The sequence below is a fragment of the Odontesthes bonariensis genome, chromosome 16, assembly GCF_027942865.1.
Source record: "Odontesthes bonariensis isolate fOdoBon6 chromosome 16, fOdoBon6.hap1, whole genome shotgun sequence".
Classification (NCBI taxonomy): domain Eukaryota; kingdom Metazoa; phylum Chordata; class Actinopteri; order Atheriniformes; family Atherinopsidae; genus Odontesthes; species Odontesthes bonariensis.
The window spans coordinates 7,720,066-7,738,326 of NC_134521.1; the positions used below are offsets into that span (position 1 = coordinate 7,720,066).

General features: G+C 38.9%; 1 protein-coding gene across 2 annotated transcripts; it reads right to left on the minus strand.

The window, feature by feature from the left end:
• Positions 1-33: 33 nt before the first annotated feature.
• map3k7cl (map3k7 C-terminal like) lies at positions 34-11,899 on the minus strand. 2 transcript variants are annotated; one of them, XM_075487132.1, is made up of 5 exons: positions 11,391-11,899; positions 10,142-10,273; positions 6,574-6,632; positions 6,095-6,210; positions 34-902 (listed from the first exon to the last, which is right to left on the minus strand). In XM_075487132.1, the coding sequence occupies exons 2-5, from the start codon at positions 10,215-10,217 to the stop codon at positions 722-724; spliced, it is 432 nt and encodes a 143-aa protein (XP_075343247.1). In that variant the 5' UTR covers positions 10,218-10,273; positions 11,391-11,899; the 3' UTR covers positions 34-721. The 2 variants fall into 2 exon arrangements, with proteins under 2 accessions (XP_075343247.1, XP_075343246.1); XM_075487131.1 differs by having other exon boundaries at positions 10,142-10,223; positions 11,391-11,896.
• Positions 11,900-18,261: the final 6,362 nt, after the last annotated feature.

Genomic DNA, 18,261 nt, shown 5'->3' on the forward strand with positions numbered 1-18,261 from the left:
TGGCTTGGAGAAATGAAACTAAGGAACTGAAGCTGGTGTTAAAATAAAACGTCTTTTATTATCAGATGAGGACAAAAAGCCAAGTTTATCTTGTTACATACTTCCCCTTCGATAGGTACACACGACACCACATAACCCCGTACATCGCTAATCAAAAAATATACAACTCTTTCAGTGTTATGTCGCAGCACATACAGTGAAATAAATGATCACCTTTTAGTATTATGCTGCTCCTCACAAAAACTTCCAATTTCCAGATGAGATTAAACCCTCACCTGTGTGCTGGTAGAGGGAGAAAGGGGTTAAAAACACTCCTTAAAATACAACATTTGGACCACATTGCACCACCTTTGGTGAAAAAAAAAATTGCTTTCCCACAAGATCTGAGACAGACACAAGAGCATCTGGTAACATTCACTGCGACCGACTTTACATGAGTAGACACCGTTGGGTGTTGCAACAGCGGCCAGGAGGGTTCTGAAAGATCACATATAAAACAAAACAACACCCAGAAAAGAAGCGTTGTGTCACTGCTTGGTAGGATCCCTATAACAACTTCTCACTTCTGATAAGAGTGCATCTGTGATTCAAACAAATGACTCAGACACAAACAAACAGCTCCTTTCTGTGTTATTTGCTGATTCATAGACTAAATAGAACAGAGTTGCTGGCCTGGCATCAGATGGAAAACTAGTGGTCTCAGATTCTGTGAGGTCAAAGGTCAGGAGGAGTCTTGCCTGGTTTGATTGTTCGGGCAGAGTCTCTCCAGCTGCTGAGTGCGCTCATTGTGGACAGTCACCAAGATGCGGTTCTCCTCTGTTAGACGCCGAAACTCCTCTTCGAGACGTGCAATCTCCATGGCAAGCTTCTCGTCTTCCACCAGCTCCGCCAGCAGCTTACGCCTGAGGGAGTGAGCAAGACAAGGTTTTTAAGAGCTGGTTATTTGTTTGTATTTTATTCTCTGTGGTATGGAAACACAAAAAACTATATACTTAGTTTGAGGAAGGGAAACAACCCTATCAGGTTCCCACGAGGGAATTTTACAGACAATTCGTCACATTCATACACACAGTATGAGTAAATTACAGCGTCCAGCTGTTTGTTTCTAGAATGTGGGAGGAAACCAAAACGACCATGGAAACAGTGCAAACTCACAGGAATAGCTGAGGTTGCCACTGGGCCACAAAAGCAAACTTCTCAAGATTAAGAACACAAAACATTCTGTGGATCCAATTATACAGAGTAAAACAGAGATGTGGTCTTGATTACAAAGATATTGATGTTTGATGCTGATGGAAAACATTATGGGTTTTTTTTTTTAACCTTGAGACAATCTCAAACTTTTTTCCACTACTAATTTGCTTAAACAAGTACATGCTTTGATCTACTCTTGGCTTGATTAGTGTAAACGCACCATACTTAGGTATGAGCCAGAGCTCTGCTGCAACTCATTACTGGCACTATGGAGGCGCTATCATATCACCCCCGCCCCTGTGCTTGCTTCTCCTCACTGGCTCCCTGATAGATTTGATATAATTTTAATTTTTTCCATCTTAACCTTCAAAGTCTTAAGTAGCCTTGCCCACATCTCAGATTTATACTCCTGATAGGTGCCCAGAAACCACTGAGTCAGATGGAGCCCTGCTACTTATTATTCCCCAGTGGCAGTTTGTGATAAAGGATTGGGCTTTTGATATTCAAGCCCCCATTTTTACGTAATTCTCTGCCAACTGAACTCAGGCGCAATGTGTCTGGCTTCTTCGAAGAGGAAAAAAAGTCTATTGAAATGTCTGGTGTGTTTTACTTTTGAGCATTTATGATGTTCATGTATATCTATTGATACACTACTTTACTGACTTACCCCTTCCACACATGTTATTTATCGATTTACCCTTATTGTTAGGTTTTTATCTTTTTTTAATTCCTCTTTGTAACGCTCTTAGTAAAATTGTTCAGTCGATTATCTATTTCAAAGTGATAAACATAGCTTCAATTAGAATCTAAAAGTTGTGTTAAGCGCCTTTCTGTGTGGAGTTTGTATGTTCTCCCCGTGTATGCGTGGGTTCTCCCCGGGTACTCCGGCTTCCTCCCACCGTCCAAAAAAAACATGCATGTTAGGTTCATTGGTGCCTCTAAAATTGTCCTTAGGAGTGAGTGTGAGCGTGTTGTTTGTTTCGTTTGTCTCTGTGTGGCCCTGCGATGGACTGGCGGCCTGTCCAGGGTGCACACCGCCTCTCGCCCATTGACTGCTGGGATAGGATCCAGCCCCCCCGCGACCCGACCGACGGATTCAGCGGTATAGAAAATGGATGGATGGAAGTTGTGTTAAGCAGAATTTCACTGAATATAACAGATATCGCAGGTTTGATGGTGTTCTAAATAGTCTATCGGTTGATTTCTGAACATTATGTATAGGGAACACGTTTATTTCAGATTTGATCAGGTACATAGTTTCTTTTTTGCATTGTAATGATATATGTAAGAAATCTTAAAAACATTTCACCATCTGTGGACCACAGCACATGCATCACAATATGTATGACGAGGAAAAAGTGTGACCGCTTTGACTTGTCAGAGAAGATGACATTCTTCTACTGGTGCAATGTCCACATCTTGTAGTCTTTGTATTTTTTTTTAACTGTGTCTTTTCAACACTGATGGGGAAAAGCAAAGGTTTGTCAATGGTCGTTACTATGTTGAGCTCTTTAGTAACTTTACTGGCGGAAGTTTTGCGATTTCAACACATGATGCGTTTTTAATAGTCTCTGTCACAGTGTTGGGCAATTTTGCCCTAAGGTACATTTCCCAGAGTTGTTTTTTTCTTTAATTTTGGTGTACTAGCATGACAGCATGACTTTTTACTTAGTTCCTTTAGAAAAGTTTAAGAAGTCAAAAGTTTTGTTATCGAAGGCCATTCTCGCTCAAACAATTTGTCCTCTTTGGAAGTCCAAAAGATCCCCCATTTTGACATTTACGGATACACATATTGGTAATAAAAAAAAAAAAGAAAACATTGAAAGAAATAGAATTTAGAAATGATGATGTGTTTCCTTTTCTCTATATATAGGGGATATCGAACAGTACTTCACATGTTGCCCTAAAACAATGAACCCAGTGTACCAAAAAAAAAAAAATGCAAAACTTGTTTCTTTCAGCTTAATGACTCTTTCACAATGGGGGTTAGCTCATGTGTGTAACTCTTGTACTAACTCTTTGGATCATGTTTGAATCAGTTATACACACACATCTAAGATATACTATTTATCTGAGAAAATCAAGTGCTTTGCTCAACCTAGACAAATTTTGTCTGGATGGAATGAAATTGAGTAAAAAAGTGAATGGTTTTGTATCCTTCGGCTTGTTCTTAATTCATAACAGACCAGAAGCAATTCTGCATTTTGGAAAATCCCCTTGTCGGTGTGTTGAAGTGTTATTTCTGTAATAATGCTTGCAACACTTTACTCGGTGTCTAAAATATGGGAAGTAAAAAAAACCTTATACAGTGTTGTATGACGCACAACTGACAATGGTGGTGGCAAAAAGCAGAAGACGTGATGACATTCTCCATTGTCTGGTTTCCAATTCAGCGAAATTTTACCTGCCATTTTCAGTTTTCAATGCTTTCATTTGTGTCAAAAACTGTTTTGGTTTACTATAAATTGCATGTGGTTTATGTGTGTGCTGTGACTAGAAACAACCAGGAGTGTGCAGCAACCTGACTCATCATACGCTTATCTAAATTCAAGGCCATGCTCGTCCCAACAGGGTCTGCCTGCTGTTCTCTATTTAGGAACTGTGAAGTGGAGTAGATTCAGTGCATGTCTGTTGGTGTGTGAGTGTGTGCATATGTGTGGTCAAGCAACTGCAAAAGCCTTGGAAATATTTGTGATAAAACCACCCACAGCTGCTAAGGACAAGAGGACAGCGTCTGTGTGTGTCACACATCCTTGCATATGGAAAGGTATACACTGTGCATAAAAGCATTAAAGCTAATAATGGGTCTAATTCAGTTTAATCTAACCAGGGTCCCAATAAATACAACATTTAACCCCAACAAACATTCCACACCTTCCAAGAATTAAGTACAGAGTACTACAGTGCAGTACTACAGTACAGAAAGCTACTTCCATATTCACACTTCACAATTCTCTCTTTAGATGGAGTGCTAAATGTTCTCCCCGTGTTATTAACATGCCATCTGGTGGACATGAAACAAAAGGCCTTGCAGTCCTTCAATTGTTTTTCTAAGTTTAGTGAAGTGGTGCTTAGAGGAATTAAACCTTGGTGTAATTTAATATTATAAATTGTATCAGTTTTCTCTTTAATATGTGCTATTTAATAGCGCATCAGTTAACAATTTGGTAAATGCTTCACACTTAAATAGTGTTTTCAAGCTTATCTACTGTAGGTTCTACAAAGTGCTTTACAATGTGTTTCTCCTTCACCCATTTTCATTATATGCACTCAAGAAAATAAGAAACTGTGCTCTCTTTTAATTTTATGGCTTCACATAACAGGTCATAAAAATAGTCCACTCTTCCATGAAAATTAAGAGAGTAATTAGGAGCAAAGTGACGATATTCAAACACACTCGATTCACTGATCATCAGCAAATGTGTGCACATGTATAAAAGCAGAGCTTTTGCCAGCGTTCTCGTCTGGAGAATTCCGGTGTGTTAACACAATGCTAAGGAGGAAAGACATCAGCAGTGATCTTAGGGAAGCCACTGTTGCTGCCCATCAATCTAGGAAGGGTCTTAAGGCTATTTCCAAACTACTTGGAGTGCATCATTCTACAGATGGGAAGATCATTCGCAAGTGGAAAACATTCAAGACATTTGACAGTCTCCCCGGAAGTAAACGTCCCAAGTTCAGACCGTGCAATTCCTGATGAAAGTGCAAAAAAGAAAAAGAAAAGCACAGCACTGTAGGCTGTGACAGTACAATTTGAAAAACAAGTATGGGTTGTTTGAAAGGGTTTCCAAGAGAAAGCTTCCTCTCTCTTAAAAACGAAAAAAAAAAAAAAGTAAAAAAAAAACTGGGAGTCGTGTTGGTGTTCTGTATGGGTCGGTGTGTTTTGGAGGAGTGGGGCTTTTTGGCATGACTGTGTTCCTGCTCCTCTTTGTCTGCAGCAGCTCAACCGACCTGACTAGGGCCCATGGAATTAGGTCGGCAAGGATGTGTGAGAAGTAAAGATGTTTATATTGTTAGTACAGTTGATATCATTACTATTATAGTTATCATTGCTAATGCTACCACTACCACTACAATCACCAATCTCTGTTTTTAGAATTCTGAACCTTCTTTTATCTTTTTATTGTGCAGCTATATAAAAGCACGCACTCCTTACAGCAATGATTACTGGACAATATACATCTATTCCTTCATCAACATTCATAAACTTCCAGGAATCTGTTTCAACTCCATCTTGTATTTAACAGTTTTTTTTATTTTAGTTTTTTTTTTTCTTCTCACCTGCACAGTTTCGTTATAAATACTTCTGCTTTTTGCAATAAAAAAACATGGTAGCGTGGTTCTGGTCTGCAAATTGCATTTTAACAAACCCCTCCCGGAACAATGACCTTGAGACAAATTAGACAAACATAGAATTTTTTTATTAAATGCAAAATGTTTGGTGAAAACCAAACACATTATTTAAACACAAACAACCTATACCTACTGTTAAATATGGTGGTGAAGAGGTGATTATTTGGGCTTGTTTTACAGCCACAGGACCTGGACACCTTGCAGTCATTGAGTCGACCATGAACGTCTCTGTATACCAAAATTTTCTGGGTATTCTGGGGTCAAATATGTGGCCATGTTTGTGACGGCTAAAGTTTGGGTGAAACGGAATAACTTATCATTTTATGAAAATTCTTATAATTAAATCTACTGAATGGAAAAATAGTAGTTTTTTTTTTTTCTCCACAATCATACTGATTAGTATACTGTGGAGTTCAATGCCTTGCACATAGACTGGTGGACTATTGCTCATAGACTGACTGCCTATCTTCCAAATGAAAGACACCCTTGTTGTGTTGGTAAAAACAATATGGAAGCAATTTGTTGCAATAGGGCAATAGGTCCTTACTTGTGGTCCTCAAGCACAGCAATCTCATGTTTGACTTGGTGGAACTCTCTTGCCATCCTGCAGTGTTCCTTGTACACCTGCACACTTTCTCTCAGGGACACACAAGGCGGCACCGGCTGCAAGAGAGACAGACATATGAAACATGACAGAAATGTAGTGATGGTTGGAATGGTTTTCAATGTTTTTTTTCAAAAAACTGTTCAGTTAATTATGTTTTTATTATTTATCTGAGAAAAGTGGTTTACCATCCAGATGTGAATAAGTAACAGATTATAAGGAGTGAGCAAAAATGATAACAAATTTGGCCAAGTTTAGGAAGCATAAATGTATTTTGTCATGCTTTTTTCATGCTACAAATCAGAGCCACAAAATTAAGATTTTCCCTTAAAAAGCAGATTGAATGTAAAGTTGTTATCCCCTCCTGATATGTTCTCCAGACAAGTTGTGTATTAAGGGTGGCAATTACTACTACTGTATACCTGTAAACGCTGTTCAAGATCCGGGAAGGTCTGTGAAAGGTCCTCCACATCTTTTACATCTATATAAACAGAATGCATTATTCAGTGACACTTGGTTACTTTCGAAAAAAAACATAAAAAACAATGAATGGCAGTGAATTATCACACTTCAAAAATAAATATTGTACAGCATATTGGTTTATGATCGTAAAAACGTAAAAGTCTGCTGTGTATTATTTCTAGTGCTAAAAAGAATACCCTTTCGCCTCCCTCTACCTTTCTTCGGTTTGTCTGGTTTGAACTACTGTAGAAACGTGCTGTAAAAAATGAACATAGTAGCTTTGAAGACACAATTTTTGCACCTGCAAAAGAAGAATAAGTAGAAGAAAGACGCAATAGATTAAAAGGTTCCAAAAGCTGTATTTAACTATAAGGATTACGTAAATGCTCTCAGTTACTGTGCTACTGGTTTTCTAATTGATTTTCATTACTTTTTGACAATCATGATTCCCATTCATTTACAGCAATGAGTCTACTAAGACACACAATTTGCACAAAACAGGTGATTTGATTATATTTCAGTTAGATCTATGTGCTGAGGAAAATGCAGGGAACTTGGGAAAACAACCCATTAATGCTCCTCCCAACTTCGAACATACAGACACTTGGTCAGGACCCAAATGTATGTTTTGAATGCACTGGATACCCCAAAGTCTCACTTTTGGCTGTGCTGGGTTTTCTGAGCCATGACAACATGGAAAATGCTGGAAAAAGCTTTCTGCAATTAAAATCAAATTTCTAATGTATTTTAATACTTTACCATTTTACTGACTTTTTTACTGACTTAGTGACACCTTAGCAGCAGTAGAGCAGAGGAAAAATAAAGTGAATGACAAGAAGAAACTGAAAAACAGCAGTGCCAAGACTGAACTCAAACATGAGTCCCATGCTTGGTTGTAAGATGTCTGTCTGTTGCCCTACTCACCTACAACTTCCTTACACATTACACGTTACTTATAAGCAAGCACCTTAGAATGGCATTTTCCTTTTGACGCTTACTCTTTGCACATCACTTCTACAGAAGATTACCGAGCAATAGGAAGCATGAGCCTAAATAGTGATGATATATGATATATGTAGAAAACTGATGAGAATTGCTCTTGACCAAGCATCAGTGTGTGACAGGTTGGGAATGAGATTGCGTTGACAAAGAAACTTTTGTACATATGAGGTACGCCCTTTAAAGAAATACAACCAAGAATGCAAACAATTTAAAGTTACTACTCTTTAAGGGCAATGCAAAGTGGTCGGTTTCTCTCCAGGATTAAAAACATCATAATGTTGGGATTGGTTTTGAATTTAAACGTCTGGTCAGCATCATCCATCAAATCAACACAGAGCATGTTGTTTGAGTAACGACGATTTCACATAGTAACTTCAGAGAATCTTTCTAGATAGCCTGGGAATTCTCATGCTGCTTTGCGCGCAATTTCATTCACACTGCAAAGTCAGCCTGGAAACCACCGCCCTTATTTTTGCCTGAGTTAGGGAACCAATCACAGAACGGGGGGGGGGGCAGCAAGACGATGACGACGTCTATGCGCTACACCGAAGCTTGTAGAGTGTTAATCCAACATGGCAGCGGACACAACGTTACCGTTCGATGCAGCCTTAGAAAGTGTTTTAAGTAGCTTAGAGCGCAAGTTTACTTTTATTTTACTTTTTTTTCTTCTTCTTCCTCGTCGAATTTCTGTCGCTCTACATATGTCATCTGGTATAAGTGATACAATTGGCTATGAATCGCGCGCAAAGCAGCATGGGAAGAACCAGACGCCATTTGATAGACATTCGTAGCGCCCAATAAACGGCTCTAGGCATTCGTAAACCACGCCTCAAATCCGAGAAAATGCACACCTAGTTCCCAGACCACCATCTCATCGAGATGTGGACATGTCAGCCAGGCTACTTTCTAGATGTATTACCAGTCGATTTTTTTTTCTCCATGGAGCTGTTTGAATACCTTTCTCTTCCTTATGAAATGAGGTCCAATATGAAACACTATAGGGGCCTCTGGAATAACTTTGCAACATAACAACACAATGCTGAACTTATAAATGAACCATGTCCTCTGACTGAATAGCAGTAATGAGCTGCTAGGTTGAAAGACAAGCAGGATAAGAATACTAAGGGACAACTATTCTATGTAGTAAGTAGACAGACAAACATAGAGGGATGAGCAGCCAGGCCAGATGCATAGACAGAGAGGGATTCAGACAGACAGGCAGCCAGACAGGAACAGACAGGTTGTCTGCACCGCCTCAGCAGTAATGCCCCCCCTGGAGTTGTGGAACATGTAGAGAATCTTGGGATGATGCAACCGTCTAAAAGCAGGAGTATTAGTGGGCCAGCCTTTAGCCATTGGGGCAATTATGATGCAGAATAAATACAGGTCTCATACTTGGGATTGACACATTGTGGGGTTATAACTATGCCAGGCATGAAGTCATGAGGGATGGTCTCCAGATGGATAACAGCTCTCATCCCCTCTGCTGAGAAACATGAGTTCATATAGACAACATGATGGTCAGGGGAATATCCAGATTTGATTTTGGAGGTTGAAGTCCGGTTGTGCCTGAGCGAGCTCTGGAGGTACAACTAAAATTAAACCTTTTTTTTTTTAACTAAAGAAGGCTCTCTGCTGACCACTGTGCTACTGTGGTCAGGGTTATCACGCTGAATGAAATGAATGATCAAGTGGTAAAGAATTTGTTCCGGGACATCTGGACTTCAATAACTGACCTCTGATTTAGATTTGAGGGGGCTGTTCCTGTTATAGCCCCTTATGTTGTTTCCTAAGAGAAAAACAAGGGAGCATCAAGGATGGGTGGAGTAGCACTGGAAGTGTTAACTACTTATAAATATAGGCCAGTGTTCTAAAAGCTGAACAGTGACACTGTTAGTATTAGGGGAGAAACTTGACTCTGCCATTGCAAGGCTGCAGCTGCTGTCCCATTGCCTGACCCCTCTGCAGTAAAACACCCTGACAGATATCACGTAGCCCTGTATGAAAGATATTTGAGTGAGTGCACGTGTAACTGTGTTAGTTTAGGAGCAATAAAGACTACAGAGCATCTTCTTTTTTTTTTACTGATGATCAAACAATAGTTGATGTCTGCTTAGACATTAGCATTTTGCCTGTGCACGGCTGAGCATATGCTTGTGCTTGTTTTTAAAATGCTGTGGTCATACAGAAATAGTGAGAACACCTGTCTCATTTACAGTGTAGAAGAATGGCCACAGTTAAATAGAGCGGGATGAGGCGGTGGGGGTGCTGCTCAGGCCAGATCATGTCTGGTCTGTTTTGGTTGGGAGAATGTCATACACATGTTTCACACATACTGAAAGTGCACTGAGAGTATGCTTCATCTGGTGTTAAATGAGCGGTTGAGTAATAGGTGGACCTGAACTCAAAATAAGTTGCTACCATCATTTTGAGAGCCTGGAACACAGGTGTGTGCAGGGATTAGTGTGTGAGGGTATGCGAGTGTGTGTGCGGACAGTATGTACTGTATGCGCGTGTATGTTTTACCTGGTGTGTCATCGAGGCTGAAGGCGATTCTAACTTCAGATTTATCAGGAGACACTCTTCTGGTTGAGGTGATCATTTATCCCTTCACGAGGCCATGAGACGAAACAGAGCTGTTAGCACAATCTAAAGGACCTTGTAAAAGACGAGCGATTAAGTTACAATGAATATTTAATCAGTGATTTCAGATCAAAGGTCATTTTAACATTTAATAAATCAATTGCCATAAAAACTAAGCTGGTTCCTACTTTTTAAACATTTTTATTGGTTTTCTGTGTGTCAACATAACTTGACATTTAAACTGTGGTTTTTGTTTCTTCTGTATGTTTTCTGTGTCCCACAACATTTAAAAAAATAATAATTCCATACTGTCAGTTTAGATTTTGTTGTTGTGACTTGCACCTCAAGGCTACTGTATTGCAAGCATATAAAAGTGTTACAGAGTTTTTCACTCTTTTATGAAACCTGACAATCCAAACAATGAATAGGTTAACAAATGAATTAACTTTCAAAGTGTCACACTTCATATGAATTGCTTATTTACTTACAATACATATACATATATATATATATATATATATATATATATATATATATATATATATATATATATATATATATATATATATATATATATATATATTCAAATAAAGTTCATTCATGTGATTTTAACCAGTGGAGAAAACTAAACACTGAACTCAGCAGGTGTTGTGCTGACTTGGAATGAAAGTGAACAGACTGTCTGATAAGGCATGTGATGAAACCGCATGTGTATTTATAAGACTCTAGTGGAGTCTTATAAATACACATGGACGCACCACACACAGAGCCACCAGTTTCATCATGCATTTAGGGTTGCAGTAGGATTAAATAATTAGAGAGTCCTGAAAGACTGGCTCTGAGGACTGAATTGTATCCCCCCTCCCCTTCAGTGAAGATACAGGCTTTTTATATCTGGTCATTTGCCTGTCCTGAAAAACTGCGTCTCACACAATTACTTCAACGACCTTCTACAACAAAACAGGCACTTTGTTGTTATTACTATTATTATTATTATCTCACAGTTGGTGTAGAAAATGTCCATTTTGATGTAACCACAGACCAAGTCATGCATGCAGTGCATCAAAATATGACACTGTTCCTTAAAGAAATAGTGTAGCTGTGCGCATATTGTAGGAATATAACACAATGATATTGTGGGACTTGTTTCCCGCATGCATCAGGCAGACAGATGCCAGCAGGTCCTTGTTACCTGAAGCAGCACGAATCCGAGGCAGAAAGTTCAGAGTACAACTTCAGTCACAGGCGTTGAACAAGTCACACAGTGCGTCCTCTGTGTTCAGTTTCCCGGTGGGCCACCACTGATGTCTCTCCAAGTTCGGTCGTTTCGCAGCCGCGCGCTCTCCTGCGAAAATCCAGCAAAGATGTTCCAAAAACCCTCGAGCTGACCTGCACTATGTTGATAGGCTACTTTTATTATTTTGTGTTCGGTGAACTAGGCTACACGAAATCCAGGATAAAGTCGTCCCGTTTACTAGTGTCAGTATGAGTAATTCAACCCCCGCAGCTCATCTTGTGTGGGGGCGCACATGTTACCCAAAGACTGCAGCCACGCGGCAAAGAGTAAAACACTAAGGCTGGCAGCGGAGGAATGCCGTCCGCTGTCCCCCTGTGGCGGCCCGGGCCCAATTAAGTGTCTCAGATGACATGACTTTAGCTCGCAAAAATGCCCATAGCTTCAACACTGTTTTGAGTGACACGGTCAAACCGCTGGGATGGTCCTTGTTTTTGGAATAGCTGTGCAATGAGGCAGTTGCTCTGACTGAGCATCTCATGTTTGCCCTTGTGGAAGAAAACAAGTCTCCCATTGACCCTTTACGCGAAACAAGCGTGACTTGTTCAACACACCATTGCATTGTGGTGGCACTTACAGGTGTGTTTTAAATTGAATGGGGATTCAATAAATAGATCAAACCCACCTAACACAGGGCACAGACAACATAATGTCAATGTCTATGAAGACCTTTCTCTTTTTAAGCTGCCTCGTGGGATGCGTGACTGTTTCGAGAGACAGAATGAGCCAAACATTTACTCAGCAAAGCTCAGCGCTCTTATTTATTTGAAAAAGTAATTCCTTGCGGAGATTTATTCATTTATTTTCTTAACACACATTCTTGGTGAATCAAATATATATCACTCTTTGAAACAGTGTCTTTTAATAGAGATGTTCAACTCAAACCGGGAATACACCCTACATTTATCCCACTGTCAAATCCATAAAATTAGAACCAGGGTTTCAGTTAGACAGGTGGAACCTGTGATATTCAAACCTCTGTGACCTGGTATCCTCTTTGTGTGGTGATATAATGACATGATTTAAAGAGCTCTCTAAATCCTTTAGTATTTACAAAAGATCTTCAGCTTATTTTAGATAAGTCACTCCTCTATAAAGAGCCAAGCAAAGTAGTGTAGATTTCAAACAGCTGATAGTTGGTCCAGGACTGCCTTCTTTGACAAATTCAGACTATGAGTGCTTGAGGCTAACAGAAGGCTAGAACCCAAATTTTAATCACAGGCAGGTTACTCATGCAGGTTTCAGAGTCAAAGTTCTACATCCAAAATCAGAATGAGATTGCACACATCTGACTTGCATGAGAGGTGTGCCACAGAAGAGCCTTTATTGAGACCAGGCCTTTTAGAATATGTGCTCTGAAACTGATCAATCTTGCATGATGTTTTCTTGCTGCAGACAAGTAGATGTGGCACAAACCAAAAGCAGCTTTTTAGTTGAAGAGCCTGATGCCAGCTGTGAAGCATGGAGGTACAAATGTTATGCCTGCCTTGGGAACAAGGAAGCTTGATGTCACTGATTCATCAATAATACATTATATGAAATACTGGTTCGTGATAATATGAGTTCTATAAAGAGATTGGAATTCACCTTTCGACAGTTCTGTGATCATTAATGAAGAATGGTTCAATATGAAGAAATGAGGGATGGTGGAATGGCAAAGCCCAGAGGCCGCGTTAATTAGCTTTCATAGAGCAAAGGGTTGCTCGCACTGACAAAATTCTTAGAAAATACTTTGAATTATGGCATTTTCTAGAAATGATTCAAAGTAAGGACTAAGTTCTTGTGAAGACAAAACTTCTACATACATGCATATTAGTGCCCAAAACTGGTATTATGGGGGGAACTGCTGATCACAACACAAAGAAATTAAAATCCTTTATCTGAAAATAGTTTCATATATGTCATAGTAATCTATTTGCAAACTGTTTATATACACACTGGCCTGCAGTGACATAACCTACCATTGATATATAACAGCTACATTATTAAATAAAATTACATGGTAAATAAACAAAATTACGAGGCATTACAATTAGCAGTTGGTATTCAGTTTAGGAGCAAAAGCTCCTGTTCCATGATGTCACTTATTTGATGTAATCTACCCATTTTCTATACCTGCTTAATCCTGTTCTAGCCATTGGGTGAGAGGCAGGGTACACCCTGGACGAGTGGCTAGTCCATCAAAGGGCCAACTCAGAGACAAACAACCATCCACACTCATACCTACTAATAGGGTCAATTTAGATTCACCAATTAACCTGGCATGCATGTTTTTGGATGGTGGGAGGAAACTAGAGTACCAGGAGTGGACCTATTTTATGTTATCCAGCCACCAAATATATTAAAACAAAAATAATAATAAAATTACAATTTGACATATAAAAGACTAATACATCTATGTTACATTTCTACATTCAGTTTAAATAAGGATTACTGAACATTTTGAAGTTAAAAAATGGGCACATGTGGAATGATAAAAATTCTAGTAATGGAATTGTGTATCAAATGCCTGCCAAAATCTACATAGCAGAAAGGTAAGTGAGTAAGTGGAAAGTAAGTGGAATATAATAACGAAGTGGGCAGGGTCCATTGCTGATTCTGGGACATTTATATTTTCATATGATAGTACGTAATTCATCTCCAAAGTGTATGGACGTACAACACTCAAGTTCTGAAATGCTCCATTTGAATGATACATATCGACTTCATCATCACAGATGCTGATGGTTTATCCTTCATATATCAGGGTGACGTGATTTTCATAGCTTTCCACTGTATCTATAGAAAATCCAAGGATTTCTGCTTTGCAGATAAGCAGACGGATTAGGTGTTCTTCCATAAGTTGAGCAAATCCCCCAACTTTCTTTGTGGAATATGCGTCCTCAAAAGAAGATGAAAACAGCATGTTGACAGGAAAGCAACATTTTGCATAATATGTATAATGGTGTATTTATTTTATTGCCAAACTGAAGCCTTTGAGAATAGTCCACAGAGTTCCTTAATCTCTCTGATTAACACTTTGGCTTTCTTATTCATAAGAGCACTTCACCTGCACACAAGCAGATGTCAGCATTTGCTCTAAATGATTTAGTCAGGACGGAAGGACAAAGGAGAAGATGCACACACAGAGAAACAGAGAGTGATAAAAGATGCTCTGTCCTCTTCCTCGTTTGTCTTCATTGACAGGCTGTTGACACAGATCTGCCTTTTCAGCCTCAGGGACTGTTCATCTCACTGTGATGGATGGGACACACTTAAACGTCTGCCATTCTTTAATGCTGCAGTCATACTTAAAATCTAATTCCTCTGTACCTGTTTGTACACTTGAGAGCCTCACAGAGTGATACACAAACTAAACTTGACAGGTTTGATGGATTTATAAGAGACATGGTTTTGGCTCTGCAGTGTATTTTAAAAATACACCTGGTTGTATCCAGTGTGGCTGGTTGAATATATTCCAGCTCAATTTTGCCTTGCTGAAGTTTTTTTTCTTGGGTTTGACCTTTCTGAAATGATTCCAAACGTGGAGAAAATGCTGCCCATTTTGGGCATTTCTACAAAATTTCTACAGCAAAAGGTGTTGTAAATTGTCTGTCGGTCTTGGTTTCTGTGGATTTTTCTCTCAATCTTTTTCTCCTCAAGCGTAGAGGAGGTGTGCATGAAAAATCTCTCACCAACCTGACAAACATATACGCCAGCAGCAGGCAATGTCTTTATGTTTCAAGATCACTGAGACAAAGAGCTTTTCTGTGTGAATCCAACAAGGATGTTCAAGCAAGTGAATGCAGAAACATGACAACAGAGCTCGTCAGGTAAGGCCATCTTTTGTAAGGACAGGAGTCCTACTAAGCTGCGCAGAATGCCAAGATCAAAAGTGTAATCCATGACCTCATTCACGATGGATTAGATAATGATAAAAAAAAGATAAATAAAAAATACTGCCTTTGGTTTTGATTAAGAATTATGGGTTTAGGAGATTAGAGGCAACCAAACGCTATTACACTGGACTGAGCCCAATCCCAGAATTAATCTGAATACCAAAAAAGAGAAAACTCATTACAGGAAGAGATTAAGAAAAGCTTGGTCCATTTCTCGTAGGATGTATACAAACCAGCACACTCACTCCACCATAAAACCCCTGACTTGAGTCATTTATAAATAATTTATAAAATGTATTGCCCTTACCTGTGTGAAATGTCACTGTATCAGCTGTTGATATATGGACGTTAGAGGTCACTTATATCCTGACAGTACTGATAATGAATAGTATTGATTGTATCAAGATTCAATGCTGAATGATCTCTTATTAAGCTATCTGATCTCCTGAAGTCAGTTTCTCACACACAATTGGTTATGCTGACATTGTCAGTATCATTTCTCATGCACGTGTGTGTCTTTTTAATGACTGTGTCGATTCCAATTGTTCTCGTGGCAGTATGGTTGGTTTGAGTCGTTTTGCAACAGCGCACATAACACACTTGAAGTCTCAGAGAGCACAGAGGAGTTTAAAAAGGGACAGAATCACTGAAAAAAGCCGCTGATGGGGAGAACAGATAAAACAGCATTGGCAAGGTCTGACTGAATTAAGATGCACAAGTCAAGTTCTTCTTGCTGATTTGTCTCTTTCAGCCTACAGAAAGCTCCAGAAGAAACCTGGATATAGAGGGGCTCATGAAACAACATGAAACACAGAACTCAGTGGAAAGGATTTGTCAGGAAGAATGATGTCATTGCAACTGTTTGAATGATGTTACAATTTGTTTTTTGTTCACCATCAAGAGTTGATGCCCTCCAATGTGTCCTCATGAGTAAAGCTCCAGTCAAAACGTGTCAGTCAGTACGCAGTGATTCCAATAGACACTCTCTGTATTCGTGCTGCAGAAGGATAATGATTCTGAAGCCGCTTACATTTTCATCCCTCATCTTCCAGCTGAGAAAGCTGTCTTTTGTCAATGAATGGCTCACTGAATTTTTGGATATTAAATTCAAATGATTAATGTATTAAGAAGTAAGTAAACCAAAACACTAACATGTTATAGTTCTGCCAATGCATAACTGACTCAGACACAGACACAGATTAAGCATCCAAAGACACATCCTTTTAAGGTGCTCAGTTGGTAGGTTACAGTGACAACTAGCAGCAATGCACATTGTTCCCCTCCCTTCCTCACACGCTACACTTGATTTGACTTTCCTACACTACTGTAAAAAATAACTTGCAAATCATTTGTAGATATAAAAGGATTCTCCCGAGGAAAAGAAAACGTGTATTTTCACACAATTCTACACAAATAAAAAATTATTCTGGATATTATTTTTTGCTTTCTGACAGTAGACCAGTATTGATGTTGGATACTTTGAGAAGAATTACATAGGTCATTACTTTTAGGATTATAGCATCTAATTTCATCCAAAAGTTTGCAATAACTCAGGAAATCATAAGGAAATCAAGTTGATATTGAAGACACATGTTTACACTGAATGAAGCAAAAGGAATGTTGTACTTTAACTCTAGGGGATGCCACAAATGTGAAATGTTTATCTTCTGATTGGCTGCATAGATTCATACAAAAATCTTTTCATATGATTAGGGATCATGACATGGCTAATTCATAAAATTGATCAATTACTGATTGAATCAGTCATGACATAAAATAATAAATCTAAATTTCTAAACATTTCACAATCCAAATTTAAATAAAAATCACAGAAATATCACTCATAAGGATAAGCTGAACATTTGACAGCACACTCATTGATTTATGACAAACGGCTGCTTACTGCAACTTATCATCAGCTCAGAAGACCATCACCATTTATTTTCCAAAATGTGTAATATCAATTGACATCTGTGTTTTTACAAATCTTCGTTCCAATGGCACCAAAATTGCAACAGACATTCTTTAGGTGAAAAAAAAAGAGTTTAAGGTGACATTCATTATCTAGCTGTAAGTAGTACTGCACGCATATGTGATGTAATTGACCTTACATGTAACAGGGGAAGTCTCATCTTCTCTGGGAATAAAAGTTACACAATTCAAATCCCCTAGTGGCCATGTCCTACTTCTATGGGAGTTTATACATGAGATACAGTATGTTATCATAAAGGTCATATTTTAGACATTTACAGTACAAACTCTTCATGGCAGCTTGAGGCAATAGTTTTAAATCTCTCTGAGCCTAAGACTAGGCTAAATTCATGCCTTGAAAACCGGCTCAGACCATACATTTTAAAGATGCAAGTATGTAACATGCATGCCAAGCTTTTAATGCAAAAAGTGGCAGATTCTATTCTTTTTTATTGAATGTACACATCCGTTGGGACCTGCTGTGACAACTGGGAGAAAAGCCTTTCCCTCAGGCTTTCAAATTTGACAAATGCAAAGGGAAAAAACAAACTGACAAAAAAACAGTTACACCCAGGTGAAAAATAAAAATGTGTTTTATCTTTGACCCACTGAGAATTTCCTGCGTTAAAAAAAAAAAAAAATCCTTCTGATTTTGTCCTTCCCTTCTCACTGTATGAAATTCTTGTGAGGCTGAAGTTTGTGAGTGGGACTGGTTTGATGTCTGTGATGTTGGTTCTACAAGGGAAAAAAACAGCAGGTGTGTTCCTGTCTTTAGAGGTTGTTATCTCTTTTTTTTTGCTGGCTACGATTGGTGCCGCAAACCACTCTGAAGCCATTTTGCAAGCTGCCAGCAGGTAAACAAAGACACATGCACCACTGCCAGGAGTAAACAACAGTAGCCAATCATACACAGGCTTAAA